At 34.7% G+C, this 23,259-nt stretch overlaps 2 protein-coding genes across 8 annotated transcripts in view; one reads left to right on the top strand and one right to left on the bottom strand.

The window, feature by feature from the left end:
- LOC105454751 overlaps positions 1-1,711 on the bottom strand; it is a 7,562-nt gene extending 5,851 nt beyond the window's left edge. Inside the window, exon 1 of the mRNA XM_011697616.1 lies at positions 1,219-1,711. Coding sequence (XP_011695918.1) covers positions 1,219-1,343 — 125 coding nt within the window. The 5' untranslated portion in view covers positions 1,344-1,711. The remainder of the gene's footprint in view (positions 1-1,218) is intronic.
- LOC105454750 overlaps positions 1-23,259 on the top strand; it is a 255,227-nt gene that overhangs the window by 43,968 nt on the left and 188,000 nt on the right. For 5 of the 7 annotated variants that reach the window (XR_975045.1, XR_975044.1, XM_011697612.1 and 2 more), the window contains exon 3: positions 9,589-9,630. Coding sequence is in view for 3 of the 7 variants with exons in the window: in XM_011697612.1 (XP_011695914.1) it covers positions 9,589-9,630 (42 nt within the window). In the remaining 4 variants the exon portion in view is untranslated. Of the gene's footprint in view, positions 1-673; positions 897-4,766; positions 4,930-9,588; positions 9,631-23,259 lie in introns of those variants that run through there. The other 2 variants (XR_975047.1, XR_975046.1) reach the window with 2 other exon arrangements.

Below are 23,259 nucleotides of genomic sequence, written 5' to 3'. Positions count from 1 at the left end.
CGTGTGCTCTTCCGATCTTTTTTGAGTTTCCAACAAAATATTTTGATGGTGCTCTAACAAAAATTATTTTCAGATTTTCTTTTATCTTCCAGCAAAATTGTTCTTTCCGTGAATAAATCTTGATCGTGCTAGAACTAAAGTCATATATAATTATCGCAGCTATTAATTTATCTTTTTATGTAATATATATAGTATAAATTTATTACACAAATGGAGTTTTATTGCTACAGTTATAATTTACTATTTAATTAAAAAATATAATTGATTCTCTCAGTTATAAATTATCAGTTATGAATTGCTCAGTTTTAAGTTAATGTAATTGAATTAGTAATATGATTACATTAATAGAATAATAAATGAAACGGAATATCTATGTCTATTTATATAAACGTATATAACTCTTTCAAGATGATTATATATGACATTGATACTAACTAAAATAACTCATTCTGAATATAACGAGTTACATATTTAATAATATAATAAGTTATATAATAGAGATTTTTTTTACAATAAACACTTAAGATTTTTCCGCTATTAAACCCTTCGCTCTTTGTGCACAATTAATTGATGGTTCCGATCCATAGAGAGTATTTTTCTAACAAGAAAATATGCTCTCATCGACATCCGATAAGGCGGTATAACAGTCCATAACTAGCTGCAATAAAGCTTACACTGAGAATAGCCGGCGTATCGTCATATAAGAACTGCTAGCTCGACACAATCTATCGCAGTGATGACTTAGACGACGACGATTGGACATTGATATTGGATCAGATTCGTCCAGGTTTTTCCAATTTAAAGACTTCTCTCGTTTGGCTACACGAAAAATTCATTCGATAACCACCGTAGATGACATCGGAATCAGCAAATTTGACTTATCCTCTCATCTCCAAGTAAGATTACCAAAATATTGTATTTTTTATAGCTTCATCCTATTTATAGAAATATGAATACTTTTTCTATCATTTTCTAATTTCAATTTAACTGATTAAAATATTGAGTAACACTACAAACACACTACGCATAAGATATCGAATGGCACTTAACTGAGAAAGTGTCTGAGAGCATGTGGACTTTTGTAGAAAGATAAAATTGTACATTCTCCGCGAGGCACGGATGCGAGGAAAATAAAACCACAGCGAACAGCTGCGACACCCTTAATGAATCTCTCTTGGTGTTTAACGTTCGAAAGATTAAATGTTAATGTTTACTCACCCGTTCCGAGCAAGAGTTTTCTTCTCTCCGTTATTTTCCTCGCACCTCTGCAGTGTGCCGAAAGTTTCGAAATAAAATAGAACTCTCGAGAAACGCACCATCTCGAAATTTTCGCAAGATGACATTTTTCTGTGTCCTCTCGCCTGACACAAAAAAAAGGTGAGGATTTATTTGACCTAACGGTATTAAATGAACCACAAAAAATATTTTAAAAATTGAATACAGGTTTTTATAGCATAGAAATTGTATTAACTTCCTATTTCATTTTTTCTCGTCGCGCTCACCTCAACCAGGTATTCTTCTTCTGGGGAAAAGGTTGTTTTTTGTCCTATTTACTTTAGTTATATCCGACAGCTACTGCATTCTCAAGTGGTTTCGAATTTACATTTTGTCCTACAGGACAGCTGGCCTTTTTCTCATCAAATGAAAAAAATATTAGATCAGAATTTCTTTTGTAAATTTTATCTTTTAAATCATGTAAATCATAATTTTTAAATCTTCCTTTTATCGTATATTTTTTGGATATTTGCAAAATATTAGATCAGAATTTCTTTTGTAAATTTTATCTTTTAAATCATGTAAATCATAATTTTTAAATCTTCCTTTTATCGTATATTTTTTGGATATTTGCAAAATTGAAAATAATGATACATGATTATATTAATAAATGATTGCTATATAACAAAAGAAATTTATTCTGGACATTCCTAATGCTAATTTCTTGAGTTTGCTTTAATATCATTAATTTATTAATCATTTTTGATAATTATGTTTAAATCACAATAATAAATATTATATCTATTTATTTTTTATAAAAAAGAATTTAATATTATTCATTATATTATTCTTATTTTTGCTGCATTTGTGTGTGTGCGACATTGAACAGGAGGACGACAATATTTATATATCTGAAATATCATATCTTTGAGACTATAAGATTTGATCCTAGCCAGAATACCTCCGGGATATATGCCCTGATCTTTACAGAAAATAGGGTTCCAGCATTTTGCCGTTGAAGCCATCTCTACTATAGTTGAAAGACGTCCATACACATTTCCAATCACCTGACCGTAATAAGTTTTTTTTAGAACCATCTCTATCGCATTCTGGAATAAGAAAAGATTCGCATTCCTGACATAAGAAAATTTGACGAGACGCGCACAAAATTCGAGTTATTTACATTTGTGTTCCACTAAATTTTTTAATTCCTGCCGTCATTTGTTTTAACAAAAATATAGAATATTGACAAAATAATATACATATATATATATATATATATATATATATATATATAAATTTAATATGTTATATAATGTTGTGCAATTCTGAGATAAAACTATAGATTCAAAGCGATAATAAGAATTTTTAAGAAAACTATATAATTATCCGTGAAAGAAATTTAATTAGCTTGTGTAAACAATAAATAGATATTTAAAAAATCTACTACGTTATTACTAAAAATATATAATAGTATATGTTAAAAATAAATTTTAAAGATATGAAGATATAGGAAAGAAAGTTCTTGACTCCTGTTTTGATAAAATTCAAGTAAAATATTAGAATATAAATTATATATAAAAAAACATGTGTACTTCTTTTTGAGAATAAAATGGACCACTGTGAGACGAATTCTACATTTTCTACTACAGTGGAGCGGAAAAAGCGTTCCGTGTGCAGCGGGATCGATAGACTCGGTTAGCCTTTCGTTCGGACGACCCGCGTGCGTCTACGTGTGTATACGCGCGCTACGTGTGTATTTTTGTCGCATAGAAGGTACAGTGGCAAATGCTGGCAGGTGGATTCCGAATTTATAAACTTTGCATGCGCAATATTGCGTGAGATTGCCGCGCGTTCTCCATACGCGCCGCTTGATTACGCCAATTTACTTTCATGCAGTTGTTGCATAGCGCCCGCAGCCGCCGTTGTCCGCGCGGATGCGGAATATTATTCGGCGTTCCGCGTGTGACGGTGTATATACCTACTGTATAAACAGCGTATGGCAATGTTGGACGACGGCAATGTCGGTCGACGGGCGAAATTTCGATGCTGGCGTGCATGCGCGTCGGCCGCGTACCCAGGCCCAGCTCGCAGCGCGCGCGCCGTGTGTGCGTCTACGCGTCTCTGCCAACGATCGTTTCTCTCGCACACCCAGAATTCGGCTGGAATGCGTGAAATGTGTTGAGAGAAAGAGAGAGAGAGAAATTAGAGAAAGGGAGGGAGCGAAAGCTATAGAGAACCCGGCACAGCCGTTATTTTCACAACGTACGAAAAATATTTCGAGGAATTATGCAGACTGTCTCGCGGAAAGACATATAGAGAGGGAAGGGTAGAGAGAATAGAATAATGAAAGTTTAGCATGTTTCCGACGTTTATTACATCGTCTGATTTATTTCCCCATAGTATTTGTGCCGACAGTATTTTCACACTATTTGTTAAGACGCGGAAATAATGGAAGGTGTGGAAATAATGACGGGGGAAGATCCTCGGAAAGGAAGGACGTGATTATCGTTGACGAGCGAAGCAGGGGTTTCGGGCATTTAGCGCGCGCATGTTAACTCGCTGATGCTTAAGTCGTGAAAACTAGGTCAAACCAATCGCACAATATCGATTTTCTCCAACAGTATCCTTCGTTGAAACACGTTCTCGAGTTCTCGGCGAGTTTTGTTGCGCGCCTTTGGCCAGGGGTTCTTTCGTTCGTCATTTCGCTTATTTCAGCGATGTCGTTCATAAGAATAATTTGATCCTCGTCGTTTTTAACGACAATCATACATTTTCTTTTATTCAATGCAATAATTTCAATGCAATTCAAAAATATATAAGATAACGTGGGCTTTTTTTGCCTTTTTATGTAAATACGCGTACCTGTTAGAGGCAGGTTCGATGTAAAATACGCCCCGGATAAGGGAACGCTAATGAAACCTTCGTGTGGCAACAATTTTTCATTTCACGATACAGATCACGGCACCCACATGCAAGCATCGCATGCACGTCTTATAGTTCAGCGTACCTCTCTTTCCTCTTCACGTATACGAACCTGCGTCCACAGGAACGAAACTCACTACTACCCATTCACAGCCTGAAACTTTATATATCTTCATAATCGTAGATCATGCGTAGCTCAAATAATTACCAGCCTATGCTACGTCGTACCTCTATCTCTATGCAATAAAAAACCGTGATGCGAGCGTTAGAGCATCGCGATAAAATATCGCAGAATGTCTTAATGTTCGCGTAATACGTCGTACGAGGAATTTATAGATATTATAACATATGTATATACGACGTATTCGCAGATGATTGAATCATGCTAGATATGTTACGTTAACATCAAAAAGGAGTATTGATAGTATCCAGATATTAGTCACAAAGTACGGATATATTTTAAATAAATGTCCGGAATGTGGGGGAAGTAAAACATAATTATTTGATCAACACGATAAAAGTTACGATCAATTTCTGAATATATCGTGAAGTAGATATAAGCAAGCATATGTATATTACGTAAACAAATAACAGGAAAAACAGAGTTTCACTATGAATGTTTGCAGGGACGCAGACTTCCTTATGGAGGGTATGGAGCTTACCACACCCAGAGCTCCCATATGGGTGTGGAATTTCATACCCAGAATTCGGGGTATTTAAAAAATATATATTTTAATTTTTGAAAAATTTTTAGAAATTTTGAATTTAATAAAAAACATTTTACTGGAAAAAATATATGAAAAGAAATTAAATATAGAAGAATATATAGAAATTTCGACATACAATAAAAGAAAATCAAATGTTGTGTGTTATTCAAGCCTCTTCTTTCCTCCGCTTGAATGATGTACTCCACACCCCTAAAAAAAAGTCACAAGTCTCCGTCCCAGAATGTTTGTTCAAGCGGAATGTTTTATTGCGTTTGATTCGACTCGCTCATGAATCTGCTAACATTGAGGAGAGAACTGTGAATAAACGTGATTTCGGTAATGTTTGTTCATTCGGTCAGTCCGTGTCTCAAGCGAGACACAAAATAAACCGAAAAGATCCGCGACTGTTCAGTAACGCTCAGAAACGAAACGGGGGACATGGCGGCGTCTGTTGCAGCTCAGCCATGGCCGCTCGTACGCCTTTTCCATACTTTCGACTTGGGTTATGCTCTCGATTTCCTTTCCACCGCCTCGCTCACGTCTACTACTTTGTTTTCTTGGCGCACACGGTACCTACCTCTCCGAGGCGGGATGCAGGTGAAGCGAGCGAGGTGGGGATGGAAAGCGATTGAGTTGCCTTGATGGGTGCATCTCGACATAGTACACGACCGAAGGTACTCGAGAGTATGGAGCATCGTGGTTCGACCTGTAAACACTGAAGAACCATTCCTACGTATCCGGTGTGTCTTGAAGAATCGTATTTCTTTATTTTAACCTCTAAAAGATATCACCACGAAGAAATAAATTGCAAATTTTTTTCATGAATTTTAAGTGGTAAAAAGATATAATCTTCCGCATAATGTAACGAAGCGGGAAATAACGAAGGACGATTGCTCAATTAGTATTATCTGCAGAGATAACAAAGTTGCATCATCTCGAGAAACGATAAACTGTTGTGTTGAAGTTATGTTTCGGAATTCTAATTTTTAAAAATGAAAATAAACCTGTATAATTTTAATATTCTTTCTGGCGTAAAAATATAGGAATAGAGTCGAATAAAATATTTCAGCAAAAAAATTTTATTCGACTCTATTCCCCGAAAATTTTTCTTTTCTCGAAGACACCCTATGTATCTTGCTTTGTTGAATGCATGAAAAACCGAAACTTCTCTCGTAAAGCCACGACGAGGTACATCTAGCCTGACTCACGTCGCTGCACATGTATCCGAAAGTAAAGCAGACACTTGTAGATGAATGTGTGATGTACTCTTGCCCGCGGCGGGTTTATATACACTGCGGAGTTATGCAAAGCATCAGTCGTGTAAAGTTAAGGATTTGCATGTTCGAAATATTTTTTTGAATTCAAGATTATTTTGAAATATATTCTTAAAAAATGTTGTGGCTTCTAAAAGTACGTTGTCTCAAATTAAATTGAGAACTAACAGCATTTCGCAGTATCGTTAGAAATCTAAATTAAAATTCTCTCTTTTCTAATCGTTATACAATATTTCTAATTATTATATAATACTTTAATATTTGCTGCAATTGCGGCAGCATTTGAACTTTTATCACTTTCGTCGTAAGTAAGAATTCTTATGCGCAGAGTGAAATAAAATTCAAGATAATACACCGTATCTACATAAGCGGTCTCTCTCGCGGCACATTTGTTTTTCTTTCTTTTTCATACATGTAACTTGCATTTAGAGTTTCGCGTATTCACGCGTATCCTCCGTGTACGTGAAAGTTGTCCACTTAGATGCAGTACGTACTATAACATTGCTGTAACTCGGCCTTCTCACGCCGCCGCGTCTCTTCAGGAAAACTCCTTAAGCTGTAAAGCAGCGCGTGCACTTTCGTAGGGGTATAAAGCGAAACGTGTCGGTAAAAGAATTGCCGGTATGTGTTACTACGCCGATACGACGGTGGAGCTAAATATGTCAAGTGGTGTATCAAAGTGCCGTGTGTTTCTTAGAAAACTAAACATCCACCGGACTACGCTGGGAAGGAAAGAATTACGAGTGGTTTCTGATCCCACGATTCGAACGAGGATTAGCGTAGAACAATGTCAAGGTTTTCTCATGCGGACAATAATTACTTAAGAAAAAAAAAAAAGATTATTTTTGCACATTTGTACAACTGAATATCAGAATAAATGTATAAGAAATAAAATGAGATATAAGATTTAGCTATTATTCTTAAGTTTCAGCGATTTTTTTAGAAATGTCGCATTACATGTTAATAAAATTTCAATAAATGTGTGTATATGTATACAATGTAACTGAATATTTACTAGGACTAAAAACCTTGAAAAACATATCTTAATTGAAGTATCTACAACCTCTTAAGATTCTGTTTTTTAAACACTTTACAGCTACAAATATACAGAAGAATATATATATAGCAAAGTCGAATTATTGAAACCAGTCCGAGCTCATAGATTTATAGAACAGCTTCTATGTTCATGTGCGCAAGCCGCAAACGGTAGACAATGCGTTTGTCCGCACTAATCGTAAATTATCGGTGCTCGGTGATAACATAAATGCAATCACATGATTGTGCTCTTGATCCAATTGTTTTTATAGGTTGACTCTTATCATCAAGAGCCAACAATAATTGAATGGCACTAAAAGTCGAACTTGAATATTACAAAAGTCGAAACGCGAAATAATTTCCACTGAAGCATATTTCTAACGAAGGCAAATAAAAGATAAATATCCTTAAATAATTGTTATTAGATGAAAGGAGAGAGTACTAAATTATAGAAAAATAAATTTAATTTATACCCGCATATTACTGTAAATGTTTATTTACAATTTGAAAAAAATTTTGAAGAAAGGATCTAAGAAGCAATTATAACATAGTTATAATATAACTGTACGTGATATAAGTCCATTTACACAAAAATGCAAATTATTTGAATCTTCGATTATCTCTTATATTCAGCTTGATAATAATTCTTACGATTTTGCATAAGATCAATAAAAATACGTAGAATACGTAGAATGTGGCGAATCATAACACGTTGAATGTAGCAGAATATAGCGAATCAATAATTTGTACAGTGAATTACAAGCGTCCTTCACACTATGAACTTTCAGTGGATACCATTCAAAATTACGAGAGGTGATTGCAAACGCAAAAATACAAGCGTAGAAAGCACGATATAGAACAAAAAGGATAAGCGTGAATGCGTGCGCGTGCCCAATCTGACGATCAAATCATTTCAGTTATTCAGCATGAAAGAATTAATGGTGCGAAACCAGTCCAATCTCAATTCCTATCATCGCGAAATCTCATTCGTTTATTTTGCTTCGTGCTGCAGAGCTTCTAGGACAAGTTTCCCTCACTTCTTTCACGAATTCTCCATTGATTTACGTTTGCTGTATCAAGATAAAGTCTGAATATTTATTAATATTAATAATATGGCAGCAGCAAATGTTTTTATGATAGTAAAGTATGACATGTTAAGAAAAATCAATATTTAGAAGTACATATTTTGCTAAATTTTATAGAGTTTTATATATTGTAGTTGTTATATTGAAGCGTCAAAATAATTATCACTCTCAAGTTTTCAAATCACTAAAGCAAGAAACTTTATCACAGGAAAAGTGCAATTTTAATTAAAAGTCATAGAATAAAGCGAACTACTGGTGTCCAGCAAAGCCTAACGCGTGCCTCATACAAATTGCCTCATTGTTTGTACGTGAGCGCACATTGTATTCGTGAGCAATGTCGTGTAACGGTGCCAGCTCTGCCAATGCCCTTTCCATCGAACTCACAGACGTTTCACTTTTTTTCACCTCAACGACTATCATTTAACTGCCGTTAAAAAATTATTCCTCATTCATTTAAAATCTCTTGTAATTACATTGAATTATGACGAATTACGGTGATGACTTACAATTACGCGCGGCGCAAATAATTTCGCGAGGCGCGAAGCTGTACGATGTTGTAAAAGCGATAGACAGACTGAAATCCCGCCGTGTGAACGATTTGAGAAACAGCTTCGTTAATGCAGCTTTTTGACCACGGGTAGTGCTCCGCCTTGACCGTGGCTTAAAGAATGTCGCCCGATTACAATGCATCGCGGCTGGGCTCCAGGTAATCGAACGAATAACATGATTCGCGGGAACAGCGGCAGGCCGCTGATCACGATCACTTTATAGTCGAGTGGGGGCGAGTGACACTAAACAGGTAGGATGATCATGTGAAACCCCGTGAAACTTACTGGCAGGCTGAAGCGTGTCTAACTTCTGCATTTGTATCAGGTATCAGGCTTGAACACGCGTGCTCTGAACGAAATTGGTTGATAGACATCTGCGATTGTGATAACTCATTGTGATACAAAATGATCTTTGTTCTTAATATTATTGTAATAAACAAAGTGCGTTATAGTCAGTGAGAAACTTGAAAAATGTACGAAGTTAATGTAAGTTCTCCTGTTTTCTGTTTATTAGATTTTAAATATATGTATATGCAATATTTAAATATATATACAATATCTGATATACTACTCAAATAAAAATCTTTGTAATATATTATAACATATTGTAATAAATTGCAAATAAAAACACTACGTTCCATAAAATTTTGATACATTTTTAAATATATAAAAATAATAAATTGTGTGTATAGGTATTCGTCCAAATCCTCTAAAATATACAATTCCAAAAATAAATATTCTATATTGTATAAATTACAAGTAAAAATGTTGATTACATAATCTTGTTTAATTGTTTCAGATATGGGGAATAACGGCAATTTGGCGACTTAGCATCTTATGGGTAAGTTAAAATCTTTTCTTTTAAGAAGGAGGAAAAACAAAAAAAATCGAAGCTGTTTGCTATTTAAACAGCTAATTGCTTAAAAATTTATTATTTTAAAACAATTATTGAATCGTTGAATTAGTATTTCATTATTTATTATTATGTTACATTTATATATAAGTTATAATATGTATAAAAAAGTTTTTGGAGTTATAAATTTATATCTCGTTTCTGATTTACGAGTATGACGCTGCACGTAACAACATATTCTTATTGTAGATAATTATTATCGAAAAAGGCATAATTGATATTTTATGCTGTTATGTAGTATCCATAATTTTTTATTTTGTCCTGTAATGTAATAGAAAAATTAGGGTGTGTCGCGTGGGAATTCCAAGTGTTCATATATAACTTGGGAATCTTATTTTTGGTAGTCTTGGTAGAATTCTCGACGTAATCTGACGGTTTATGCCAATCCGATGCTAGACCGGATAAACATAAAACATGAGGCGGAGAATGGAGGAGCATATAACAAAGAAACGTTCTAGCAATACTAAGAAGCTAGGGACTAACCTCGCGGGTCCATGTCGCTACATTTAGTATATGTACGCAAGAAAGCTTTCACCTTTCCCCTCACGATTCGTCATTGCTCGACGATATTTTATTGCGATGTGCGAAACCTTGAGTCTACCCATTTCTGAAGGCAATATTAGAAATTACTGTATTAATTTCATGTGATATTTTTTCATGTAATTCCGAAAATTCTCGTAATATTCTATATATTATATACTAGCTTCAAATACTAATAATAAAAATGTACCTATATTCTGTATGTACATATATTTGTAAAATAAAAATAAATTCTAGATAATTTATTTTTATTTTACAAATACAAAATATATGTAGATAATTTATAATACAACGTGGCCAACGTCTCAGTTAAAATGATCGAATAATGATAAATGAGAAAGAAAGTCAAAAGCTGCGCAAGAAGAAACTTGATGTAATAAGAAAGATCAATTTTTATGACTAACTAGTTATTAATCGTAAAATACTTCGGCTCGTTCTGAAAGAAGGCACAATCGAGAAGAAGACAAACTATATATCTTTAAGATAGATAGGTCAAGGAGCCGAGAGGAGGGAAGAAAGCAGGGAGTTAACGGTTTGTCTCTATGTAGATCGCTGAAACATCGAAGAGAATGGAGTATATCACTGTGCGCAGCATTTGCTTAAAAATATCTTTCGAAGGTAGCTCTATGAAAATTATTTTATGAGACAGAAATAATCGTTCCCTTGATAGATCTTTGAGAAAAACGAAGAAACGGCAGAAGGATTTGTGGAAGAGAAGTAAAAAAAATTTAATATAACAAATTCCGTCGCGTGTGAAGAAAGTTCATCATACTGAACTGCATTTAATCCGAATTGAAACCAGAAAGACTTGAGAAGTTGAAATTAGTTTGCTTCGCTTATGTAACATTCAGGAAAGAGTTGGTCGCTTCAGAAACCTCTGTTTAATTAAACTGAAAGAGTGAAAACAGTAATTCTATTTTAATCCCTAATGTAAAAGACATTTTTGCTTGAAATTGAATTGGACCGGAGAATTCTGCTTGCTAACTTTCTCGAGATATATGGTATATACCTGCAAATAGGGATATTCGTTTGAAAATATTTTGAGATTATTTGAGATTAATTCAACAATACAGTTTAAAACAGCAATATAGTGGAAACAATGAATTATAAGTTTTCAATAAACGTAACAATATTAGACAAATATACATACACATATAGATATACAGTTATACATTAGCAATAAATGTAAATTGTTTAAAAAAACGTAAAAACGAACAATAAAGGTAGCTAGTATTATACAGAGATGTAAAATGAGCTGAGAGCTACATTGTAAGAGGTAATCATAGAAACTGAATAGCTTCGAATGTTACCAAGTATGTGTGTTAAAGTCTCTCTTTTCACAAGAGAATGTTTCAATGTTATCGGGAAATCGTGTCCGGTTTCCAATACAAAATGTCATGGCGGCTGCATTCGTCACAATGTTGAGATTGTACGATCGGCATTTTCCCTCTCGATCTGGGAAGTCTCGTTGGGTTGGGTCCTCCGACGACGAAACGTTGGTATGCTGTACATGTCGGTACAGTGGGGTTCCGCATTGATCGGCAGGCACTAAGAGAGCTTCGCTCTGATTGGCCAGACTCCACCACATTCTTGTTTCCACGATAGCGACAAGGATGAACACATGGTGTTCGTTGATTAAAAAGGGACGAACTATGTATTGCACGAGAAAGAAAGGGAGGTGACTGTCGATTTATAGAAGATTGAAAGAAGATAAGAAATTGAAGAGAGAAAGTAGTTTGTGATGCAAATGAGTAAGTGAGTGAGTGAAAGAGAGAAAGAGAAAAAAAGGAGAGAAAGAAAGTTTTGAAACGGGACTGTCTTAGAATATAAAGAGAAATGAAAAATAATCATATTATATTAAAAGTCACAAAATTTAATTAATACAAAATTCAACAATGTTATAAGTACGCATTTTTGCTAATTTTTAAAAATTGTAAATTTATTTTAAGATATCAATTCTTTTTCGAGCACTATGACAATTTATCTTTTTGCAAAAGTTTAGATATATAATTTTTAAATATCTTTTTGTTTAACTATTTATGTTCTTGTTTCACTTTCTCGTAAGATGCTTGTTCCAACTTTTATTAATGTTACTTTCTTTTCTTATTATTCTTGTGCCGTGTAGATCTTACAAAATGTAGATTTTACAGAAAGCTAATATACAAATGTCAGGATAAGCTTTGTGCCAAATAAGCCAGTCTGAATTAACCAGCTAATTGACAACTCTTGTTTGCATTAATAACTCTCTTTTTTCTCTCATTTACATTTACACTATAGCATTCTATCTTTTTTTCTCCATTTTTATTGCTTCAGTGAAAACCTCAACATTGGCTGCTGTTTCAATGTTACAAAGTATATTATAATCAGCATAATAAGCTATATGGTAATCGGATCATCCCTCTATTGATATAATGTTATGAGATGTTTAAATTGTATGATTATAGATAGATTTGCTTCTTAATTTGAAATAAAGAAAAGAAGTAATTTGCTATTACTTCTTAAAATGTTTCATATGAAGAAATAAAGATAGATTTCAATCTCTTTTTCCATCTCTTATCTTCGTATTTTATGTCTTTCTAAATTATGTGTAACTGAGACATTTGTCGGTTAGAAGATACTATTACAATAAATTTTTATATCAAAGAGAATCCTTACATCAAGGTATTCTACGTCTTACCTAAAGCCTTCTATTGATTAGAAGCAACCGGCGCGAAACCCCTTGATGCACGTGGCGCCATCTTTGGAGAAAATCTCTAGTCAAGTTTCAACGAAGCCTCCCCTCCTTCTCTCTACCCTCTACCCTTGCTGGAGCTATATGTGAGAAACAGTGGATAGAACGTGGCGAAAGAGACAGGGGGGAAAATCAGGATGAAGTGGGTTGAGACCAGGCGAGACGGGTCAACCAGTCCAGACCAGTCGGTCGCGCCCCAACAACCCTGTCCGACCCCTGGAAACCGGACGAATAAGGGGGGGAAGACCGACTAGTATCGATTCGAACGTCCATGTTACACGATTCGTAATCATTTTGAATTACACGCCCGGGAGCTTGTTCCAGACGGATAGTTTCAGACTGCTCTCTTACGAATTGCAGAATATATTTTAGTCAAATTGAGATTATTTTTGGGAGTAGTATGAAGCCTGAGTAATTGAAAATATAGTATAAATGTATATAAAATTCGCATACGGATCAATCTTTTCTTTCTCGATCTGAATTTGTGTTATGTACTTTAGAATCAAAAATATGGAATGTTTAATTATTTTGTTAATTGAGTAAACTCATAAAAAATTTAGTTTAATAATTGTAATAATTTAAATACATTTGATTTCTGTTAATTATTTAAAAAATTTACAAAATGCTAAATTTAATTCTACAAAAATTCCTCTATATTAATAATTTTATATCCACATATCTCTTTCTGCCTCTCAATTTTTATCAAAGAGAAAATCTTAATTGAAAAGTTTGTTTAACAATATATGTATAATTTTAATGAATACATGCACATTCCTGCAGAATTAATTTTTAATATCCAAAAAACAGATTATTAAACTATGAAGATATTGTAAAAGAAAATCTAAACGTTCATTCGTAAATTTCTCAGAAACACTTAATGTCGAGAGCTTTGGGAAAGCTATAAATCTAAGTGCCCTTGAACTTAAACCTCACCAATGTAACACACGAGAATACATTTCTACGTCAAATACATACAACAGAAACCGACGTAACTCACGTTCTCTCAAAACTCGTGATCGATTCGTGCCACGAATTCAGGGGAGCCCCCGTATCGTGTAACGTGGACACAAGTAAAAGCTTGGGCAATCGGCAGCTAGATGGCAGCACAAATCAGTCGCTGTCATGGAGCCTGAGTGGTCCAACCAAAGCTCGAATCACGTCCTCGTAATCGAGGACATGGCGGCAGCATGGCGGCAGAACGTACGTCGTTGGTATTTCAAGCACGATTTTTTCGTAACACGCTGCCTGAGAGTTTTTTTCATATATTTCACTCATTGTCACTCTTGACAGTATCTATAAGTTGCATGAAAATAAATCCGATTTTCATTTGCTTGATATTTTTTAACTTCATCTTCGAATTATTTATTAGCTTCTGTTTAGCTTTAAGTTTGCTTCACAAGAAGCTATATTTAATGTGTGTTGAGATTGATTCATGCTGTACACGTAACCCAATCGAGCTTGTGATATATGTTGATAAGATCATAATTGAAATTTATTTTAAGGAGAAAGTTTTGTTTTTCTCAGTTTATTTCAATCTCCAATACATGTATTATCGTAAATCTAAAAAGAAATATTTAAATAAGATAAGTAAAAAAATATTGGAAAGCTATAAAATATTATTGACAGTTAGCATGTATTCTTGAAATAATATAATTGTACGTGAGCTTTAATTCTTCAAACGTTCGAATTTGTCGAACAAACAATTAGAATCCTAATAATAAGCGATTTTTTAAAATACTTTTCAAAATTTGCATGTGCACATCAAGACCATAAAAATTTCTTATTGTTATAAAAAATTTTCGTATTCTGCTACAGTATTGTGTATGCTTCCTATTTTATATTTTCTGTCTCGTCGAAGATGCACTATTTGTGTAAAGTGAAAGAGAGAAGTGAATGTTATATATAACAGTCCTCAAGTTTCCGACGGTGCCCGCATTCGCGAGATATTGACAAAGTCACTTCGCACGCATAAAATACCCGAGCCTGATTCTCGGAAAGATAATGTGAAAAGAAGTGCAAACGATAAAAGTTCTAATTATGAAACAGTTATCTCCCATTCAGTTAATAGAGGTCATTAACGAAGGCTAAAATACAAAGTACAGAGACATGATACTTATTAAAGCGGGAACTATCATTTTACAGACAAATTTTATTATGCAATGTTATTTAATTTAAGAGAATGGAATTTATTTATAATTATTTAAAGCTTAAAAATTGATACCTAAATGTATAATATTATAATATAGAAGCGTATAACGAAAAGAAAACGCGCGCTAACAGAGTAATTTCTCTATGAAACTTTTAATATACTTAGGCCTGTATTCTTCCGACGTAGAAAGAGCTTCTTTGGGCTTAGGAAACTCTTGTGTTTCATCCTTAATTTATAAGCTGTTTTACTTTGACCTTTTTTACTGCGGTTTTTTTTTTGTAATGATCTTCAAAAATGAATTTTTAAATAAAAAAAGTAATGAGTATTTATAAAGATGATTAAGAGATATTTAAGGTATTAATTAATTATTATTAAAGTAAACTGAATTTATAGTCGCGCATTTTTTTATTGTATAGTTGTATTATCTAACTATACATTCTGTATAGTTAGATAATAATGCAAATGAAAGAATTTTAGCATCAAAATAGTATATTTTCTTGTTATGACAAATAAAATTATATCTTTTCTGCATTCAATACAGCATAGTTTAATCGGCGTAAGAAAAAAGGAAAGAAATAAAACCGATTCAGTCCGTTACGGGGTGATAAAAGATATGAAATTCGCATAAATTAAGTAAAAGCAAAGGAAATATATCGTTGCAAATACGAAGTTACTCCCTTTTAACGTAATGATTATCGTTGAGGCTGTATACTAATTAGCATTCATTATTTATGCACTGACAGTTAAGTACATGAGGCGTTATAAATGAGTACAATGCTCCTCCCATGTTAATCAAAGTCTGTTATCTATAAATAGGGTTTGAAAAATGCTTATAATTTAAATTTTTTTGTTTTTAAGAAAGAAGCTCTTTTATTTTAAAAATTAATAAACGTTAGTAATATTAAAATTATTTGATTAAATCATTTTGAACGCATTACATTACTTATTATTAGTGATATTATTTTTGTTTCTTGTTATCGCATTAATTGTTAATTATAGTGACTAATAATATTAGTTTTTGTACATGAACGCAATAGATTATCTACGCGTTGCGTAGATAATCTGTAAGTTGCCATTTGACTACTCTCTTATGTGATATAGTTTCTAAAAAGGTTCAAGTTAAGAAAGATGTCAGAGACAAGCGGGACAAAAATATTCTAAGAAGACCGTCGAAAAAGTTAATTATCTGATTCGACAGTAAGACATCGTCGACGTCGTAAGCAATTATATACGATTACGTGTAACAGTCTGAGAAAAATTTTTCATTCGGAATAATCTTCGCAGCTGCGCCCGGTATCAGCCATGCAAGACACGTATATTCATAAATTCGTTCGAAGAATCGGATTTTAGACTCCAGCTCGAACTTATATAAAGTTTCTCACGCGAAGAAATCGCCCGGATCTCTCTTATTTTCTCTGTTCCCTTGCGAAAAAATGGCAATCACATTTATGAACTTTACGAGAATTTTGGAATTATTTACGTTTCTAATATCATCGCGCGATTTGAAATTTATCAAAGCATTAGATTTTCTCGTATAATCAAATATGAATGTACATAATATATAATTTCGGAAACGTCTGCCGTCGGGTAATCTACAAGACTTGTGCGTTGAAAATTACAACTAATCTCCATTGCTTCTTTGCGTAATTAAGTACTATTTATCATATTTCTTTTTGAAAAATTATGAATGAGGATATGACCAAAATATAATCGCGATATACAATCTAATCGCATTAAATTCAGATATTGTAACTTACTTTCATTATTAATAAATAGAAAAATAGCAGATGAGTCTATTTTATTACAAAAAATTACAAACAAGCGAATTACAGAGAAATGTTTCTCTTTTTAATAGTCACGATTATTCAATCAGCGCAAAGAAAATTACAAAATATTTTATTAAGGTACAGCGGGGTAATTTGAATCGTGTGGTAATTTGGATAATAGTAAGCATTTGCAAGAATTTCAGAAAAATAAGAGATTTTAAGATACATTTCATTGTATCAATGATATAATGAACTTAAATTTTCTTATTTTTCTGAAATTCTTGCAAATATTTATTATTATCCAAATAATTTATATTATCTCGTTGTACCCTACAACAATCAAGAATACAGGTAAATGAAAAAATTATATTGCAATTTAGCTTTTGCTTATTCAATATGCTTCATTAATTCTAGTAATTTTTGAAGTCCTACTAATTCATATAGGATATATTACGCTTATTTATTTATTTTGTCTTGTAGCTTGCAATTTTACTACTTTGTTATTCTTCAGACCCTAATTTATTAATGCTGAAAAATTTTACGAGAGTGTATGTTATTCACGTTCTTAATTCTGTTGTTTCAAAAAAGTAATGGCTGTGGCACAGCTTCTGTGTTAAACGAAAACAATATTGCCAACACCTGCCGCCATTTGATCACTCGGATTCATATCACAGTTGCTGGCGAATAAATTAAAATGTTTTGCAACGGCGCAACCAAGTTAGAGTGCTACAATTTAGAGCGTGAAATGTTCAGAATCTTTTTTTATTTTCGAGACAGCCGTCGGCTGAATGTTAAAGCTCCTACGGCGTCCTTAACGATTTTGTTGTTTTTCTTGTGTCTTAATACTACCGCGCGGAACTTCGTTTTATTGCTAACTTGATATATCTTTAGCGAGCGCGTTAACATGCAGATGCAACATTACGAATGTGTTTTGAAATGCCGACGGAACGACGCGATCGAGCAAAAGATGCAACAAACGCGAATAGATGGAAAACTTGCTCGCTTTAAACACTTTATATGGTTAAAGTTACACGTGGCATACATGTCATGTTTAATTTTTATAGCATCCTAAAATAGAAATAGATGTTTATATTTTTTTTATATAATATTATAAATTATTTTCTTATTGATTACCAAATTACAATTGTTTTTAATCATTGTTTATATAATTGCTTAGCTATTACTTCCAAAAAGGATTAATTTGCCAAAATATTCGTTAGACAGTTTTACCTTAAACGCATTGAAATATAAAACCAATTTTACACATAAAATGTTTTCAAGACATTTTTGGTTTTCTTTCCATTTTTTATAAAGATATTAAATCAAGCTGAAAGTATTTTTTGCAAAACTTCTTGCTAAATCATCTGGGGAGGCAAAGACACATTTCTTTTGTGCAAGTCGCTTCAAGTCGGAGAATCCGGCAGATAATTTTACGCTTCCTTTTGAAACGACAGATGGGGATGGCAATGAGAGAGCAGCTGCAAAATTATTCTCCGAGGTATTTCTGTAGATCAGTCAGGAATCTCGTGTAGCAGCCGCTCCGCTCCTACCTTCGTTCTTTGCAATCTGTTTGCGCGCGCCCCTTTATGACGCAACGTTGAAGAAATATTGTTCCAGGCATATGCGAACGTGGGGCTCCCAAATTTAAAGTTACTACTAACAATATCTCCTTTTTCCGAGAGAATGTAGTACGCACTGTTTGCTTTGAAAGAGTATGCATAAAATCTCCTTTATGAAAAGATAAAAAAATTGCGCATGAATAATAAATATTATCAATATTAGAGATAAAAATTTTTCATTCCAAGATTTATTCGATACAGGATAATGTTGTGCGCGGATGATGCGCTAAAATTTGCGTCATATAAAGAGCGGAATGTACTTTTGTTGAATACTTTAGTACTTATTACACAACGCAGTATGTAATATAATTCACGCGAGGGAAATAGTAAATTTAAAAGCAGATAGGTACATATACATATCGTCGCGAGAGCGCTCAATTTTTTTTTTTCGAAAATGCTGGCTCGAGGTAGAGAGACGAGAAACACATAGGGGTCGGCGGCACAATACACGGGAAAGATCTTCCTGCATCATTTCTGGAAATTGAAGTTTTGTTGTTCCACCCTATCGACTGCTTGTCTCGCAGCAACACACCTATCCTCGATTTTCTTTCGGCGACGCGAGACTCTCATCTTATTTCACCTCTTTTGTCTCGCCTACCGAATATCCTCCGATGCTTTTACTCCACCTTCTCCCACACGTACGCGCGTCTAGCTAGAGTAGAATCAACATTTTCATCTCGAGCAAACAGGATTTGGTGCTCTCTGTCAGGGAATTTACGAAAATTCGCTCATGCTACGGCAATCATGAAAATAGGATAACGAAGCATGAGGTATGTCGCAGTTTAATCAGTTGCGATCTTGTTCTTGCAGTTTAATTATTAATAGGATATACGGCAATAAAATCACTAATGGAAAATGGACATTGAAATTATTTTTATACAAGAGAGATTAATTTCTTTTGCGATAGAACATACAGAATATATAATTTCACATTCATTAATTTGTAAAACGATATTCATAGCGCAGCTATAAGATTATTTTTCGACAATTACTCCTTTTTTTTAAAAAATGCTTCATCGGCCATTCTTCTATATAATCTTCTAAATAAGATTTTCGAATTCGAGCGGAGCGTGACGCGTACGGGGATGGTTACTATATAAATATAAGAGTTTACAACTTCATAACTTCTCTCTGCATAACTTTTCTCTTAGGTAGAACTGTGCGTGTAAAAGTTATTGGTTACTAAACGCCGTAACGAACAGGAATAACGAATTTCCAGTAAGTATCGCGATCCGTGTCCGAGGCTATCCACGTGTGAAATTGCGGTGCGCAAGGTCTTCGCGTATGCTCTTTTACGCACTCGTGTGTACACGCACGCACACCGACGGCTCGTTCACACACGCCCGGAATACTCGCGACGATAACGATCCTCTCGCTAGTTTCCGCGGCACGAGATGGCCCCAGCCGCGCGCCGCGGCGCGAGTTGTTCTCGACGCGCGTTATAATAAACTCCGTATTATATTCCGCGCGTTATACTTACTACGGCGGTCCGCACGAACCGCGAAGCGTAGCGCCCGTGAAAGCGCAGACATCCCCCTTAAGAATGGAATTCCCGTCTTGCATGTCGGAGGATTTCTGAATTTGCCGGCGTGTGATCTAAGGCAAATTAATTTTAAATGACGGATACGCGAGGGTAGCAGTTTTAATGTACAAAAATTTTCGAGCTAAGGGATTGCTGTAACTATATTGAATTTAAAATAATTGTATAGAATTAATTTCACTGATAATACCATGATATTTGAAAATTGCTTTAACTGATTCTTAGCCATTTAATGTGCAGTGGAATGTCGCGCAAACAAAAGTAAATTGAAAATTGCATTTATTCGAACGTAACGCTTTTGTTTTGTGTCGCACGATAATTGTAAACAGTTGATTTTCGCGGATAGGGGGACGATTTCGTACAGCACGGATCTGTTTTTTAATCGATAGCGAAGGGGACGCAGGGCGCAATAAATCATGCATTTATAACGCGACGCGGCCAATATTCTTCACGACGCGACGGCGCGATACGACGATTATGCAGAAAATTGTATTTACCGAAGACTCACGGAAGTCGCGTCTTTCTCTGTTCTATACGGCCGTTTCCGTCATTTTCTCTCGCGTAAATAGCGAAGTACCATCCGCGAACGGCGCGCGCGACGACTTACGGTGACTTACGACCGATCGCGAAGGAGAAGGTAGAAAAAAGTCCAATCTCGCACACGAGTGCCACGACTTTTACTAGACGGGTCGTCATGGATAGAACGACAGAAGGAGATACTTACTTTAGAAACAGGTGCGTGACGCCTCGACGGGAACGATGTACAAGTGTATTCCCGCCGGTGCCTTGAGCCGGTTACAGCCTTGAGGAGTCCAGGAACGTTTCACAACGCACACTTCCTTCGCGAGACCTTGGAGCAAAACTGTCTCGTGCCTACCAGTTTCATGGTTTTTCGAGCTGCTCGCTGTTACCATTTTTTTTGTCAAGACAATAGCGGCAAAAGGGTCGAGCTTAAACCTTTCGCTTAATCGAAGGAAAGAATTTTTTGTCGTTCTTCCGTTTTCGTTTTGTGGTTCCTCTCTTCCTGGTTTAGCCTTCAGCATTCCAGGTTAAAATACGGTTTATTACGGCGCCCGCGAAACGTCCGAATATCTTTTGATGTTTTATTGCCAAGGTGAGGTCTCAGGTAAAGTGGCCGTCATTGGACGACGTGACGTGGAAAGGATTGTAAAAGAGTGTTTACGTGTCAAAATCAATTGTCCTCTTTAGCTTGTTGAACCGCGGAAATTGTTTTATTACTATACTCGGATAGCAAAGAGACTTCCGTTCAATAACTTATTAATTATTAATTATTACAGCAAATTTTTTCTTATTGAAAAACTTTGAAAAACGTTAAACTTGTGAAATTATCATTGTAATTTTAACAAAGAAATTCTCAATAATTTGCGTACTCAAGTTTGAATATTATTTTATTAAATATGCAAGAGAACGCAAGAAAATAAATTTGTAAATTGTAGGATTTATGAACGATTTTTTAAAACAAATTCTGTGAGACGAATTTACTGATTGGATCAGGTATTCTATAATCTCTCTCAAATGACTGTGGTTCTCTCTGTGTATACGAATGGGATTGGCAAGGGAATGTAGCTGGGATAATGCAGAAGCGCGACACATAGTTCTCGGGCGCGTGTATTCGTGGTCACGGATGATCTCGTCACGTTTCATGGTAGAACAAGGGGGCTGCGCGCGCAACAGTTCAATACGAGCTACTGTGGCTGACCCAGCCTCTTTAAGTCTCGTATATGCGTGTGTGTACTACGTAACACCGAGTCGTGGGTTCTCGCCTACTCACGAAAATGCATCTCGTCTATTCTCCCCGAGCTACTCCTTTGCATCCGGTGCTCTTCTCCTCCCCATCCCCCTCGTCCGCAGCCCTTCCATTTTCAGCCCGTCCTACAAAGTTTCCTCACGTTTCAGCCCAAAAGACAGTTCGCATGGTAAATACTTGCTTATTGCGATATTCCGTAGCGTAGTGTTAGTTTTCTCTATGCGTGGCGGGATACGCGGCTATTTACTTTCGTGATTCTTCGTGGCTGCCGAGCAAACTTTTACATTAAGGTAGCGAACTTCCCTCAAAATCATGCGTATCTACTAACATTTGCGCACATTATCCGCTGGATATCTGCTCATTTGTGTGTGGAGGCATGTCCTACCGTTTTTTTAAGAGTCGCATTATTGGGCGAATAAAGTTTATGTGTAGAGAAACTCCTCCAAGAAATCGTTAGAACGATCTGTGCGTGACAAAGTAAATGAAGAACTCTTGAAGAACTTGACAAGATCTTAGGTTTGTCTTATTTTTTTTTAGTACATCATTTTAATTTTTACTAAATGTGTATATATAAGTATATTTACGTAAAGATAAAGATAATATTTTAATTTCTTAAACGATGATATTTTGAGTCTTTTATGTTTATATAAAATTTTTTAAAGAAATTTTATTTTAATTTTTTTACGCGCGAATAATGTATTTTTATTTAATGTATTTATACGTAACGTAATGTAACGATTTGAGCAATTAAAAAATAATATTCAGAAGATTATAAATCTACATTGAAAGACTAAGAAATGAATCAAGCTGGATGACAATACTCGTTTGTTTATAAAAACAAAGATATAAATATAAAAATATTTTAGGATATTAAGATTAGCATATTGCATGAATTTCACGAAAGATTCAAAAGAACCGGCTATTTTTCGCAAAAGCTTGTTTACCGTGATGCGAACAATTACATACGCCGTACAATTTTGGAATTTAAATTAAAGAATTTCCTCCGCAACGTTGTTTTCTCGCTTTTCACGTGAAAAAAAGGAAAATGAAAAGGCTCTGCGAGATTGCCGCCGAAACATGCCGACAGCTTGCACTCGTTGGAATACGGAAAGAGGACGGAAAAATGTTCCACGAAAATAATATCAAGCGTAACGAATTCTTAGGATAATTGCCTTCAAAGTTTCACGGTCAGGTGTCAAAGAGCAGCAGCGTCATGCTGTTTTTTTTTATGTATCAAAAATATCAAAAAAGAAAAAGGGCGCGTGATGTCGCGACAGAAATGGATGTACATACATACAGTTATACAATCATATATTTATTTTATATATTTTTTTAATGTATATATAAATGTATATATATATATATACAGGGTGTCCCGAAATTCACAAATCAAAATACCATAGTAAGAAAGTCTTCCAAAGATTAAAAAAGATCGGAAGAGCAC

The sequence above is a fragment of the Wasmannia auropunctata genome, unplaced genomic scaffold, assembly GCF_000956235.1.
Source record: "Wasmannia auropunctata unplaced genomic scaffold, wasmannia.A_1.0 LD335976.1, whole genome shotgun sequence".
Taxonomy (NCBI): domain Eukaryota; kingdom Metazoa; phylum Arthropoda; class Insecta; order Hymenoptera; family Formicidae; genus Wasmannia; species Wasmannia auropunctata.
Note: the sequence above shows the minus strand (reverse complement) of the source record. Positions and strands in the feature narration are given on the sequence as shown.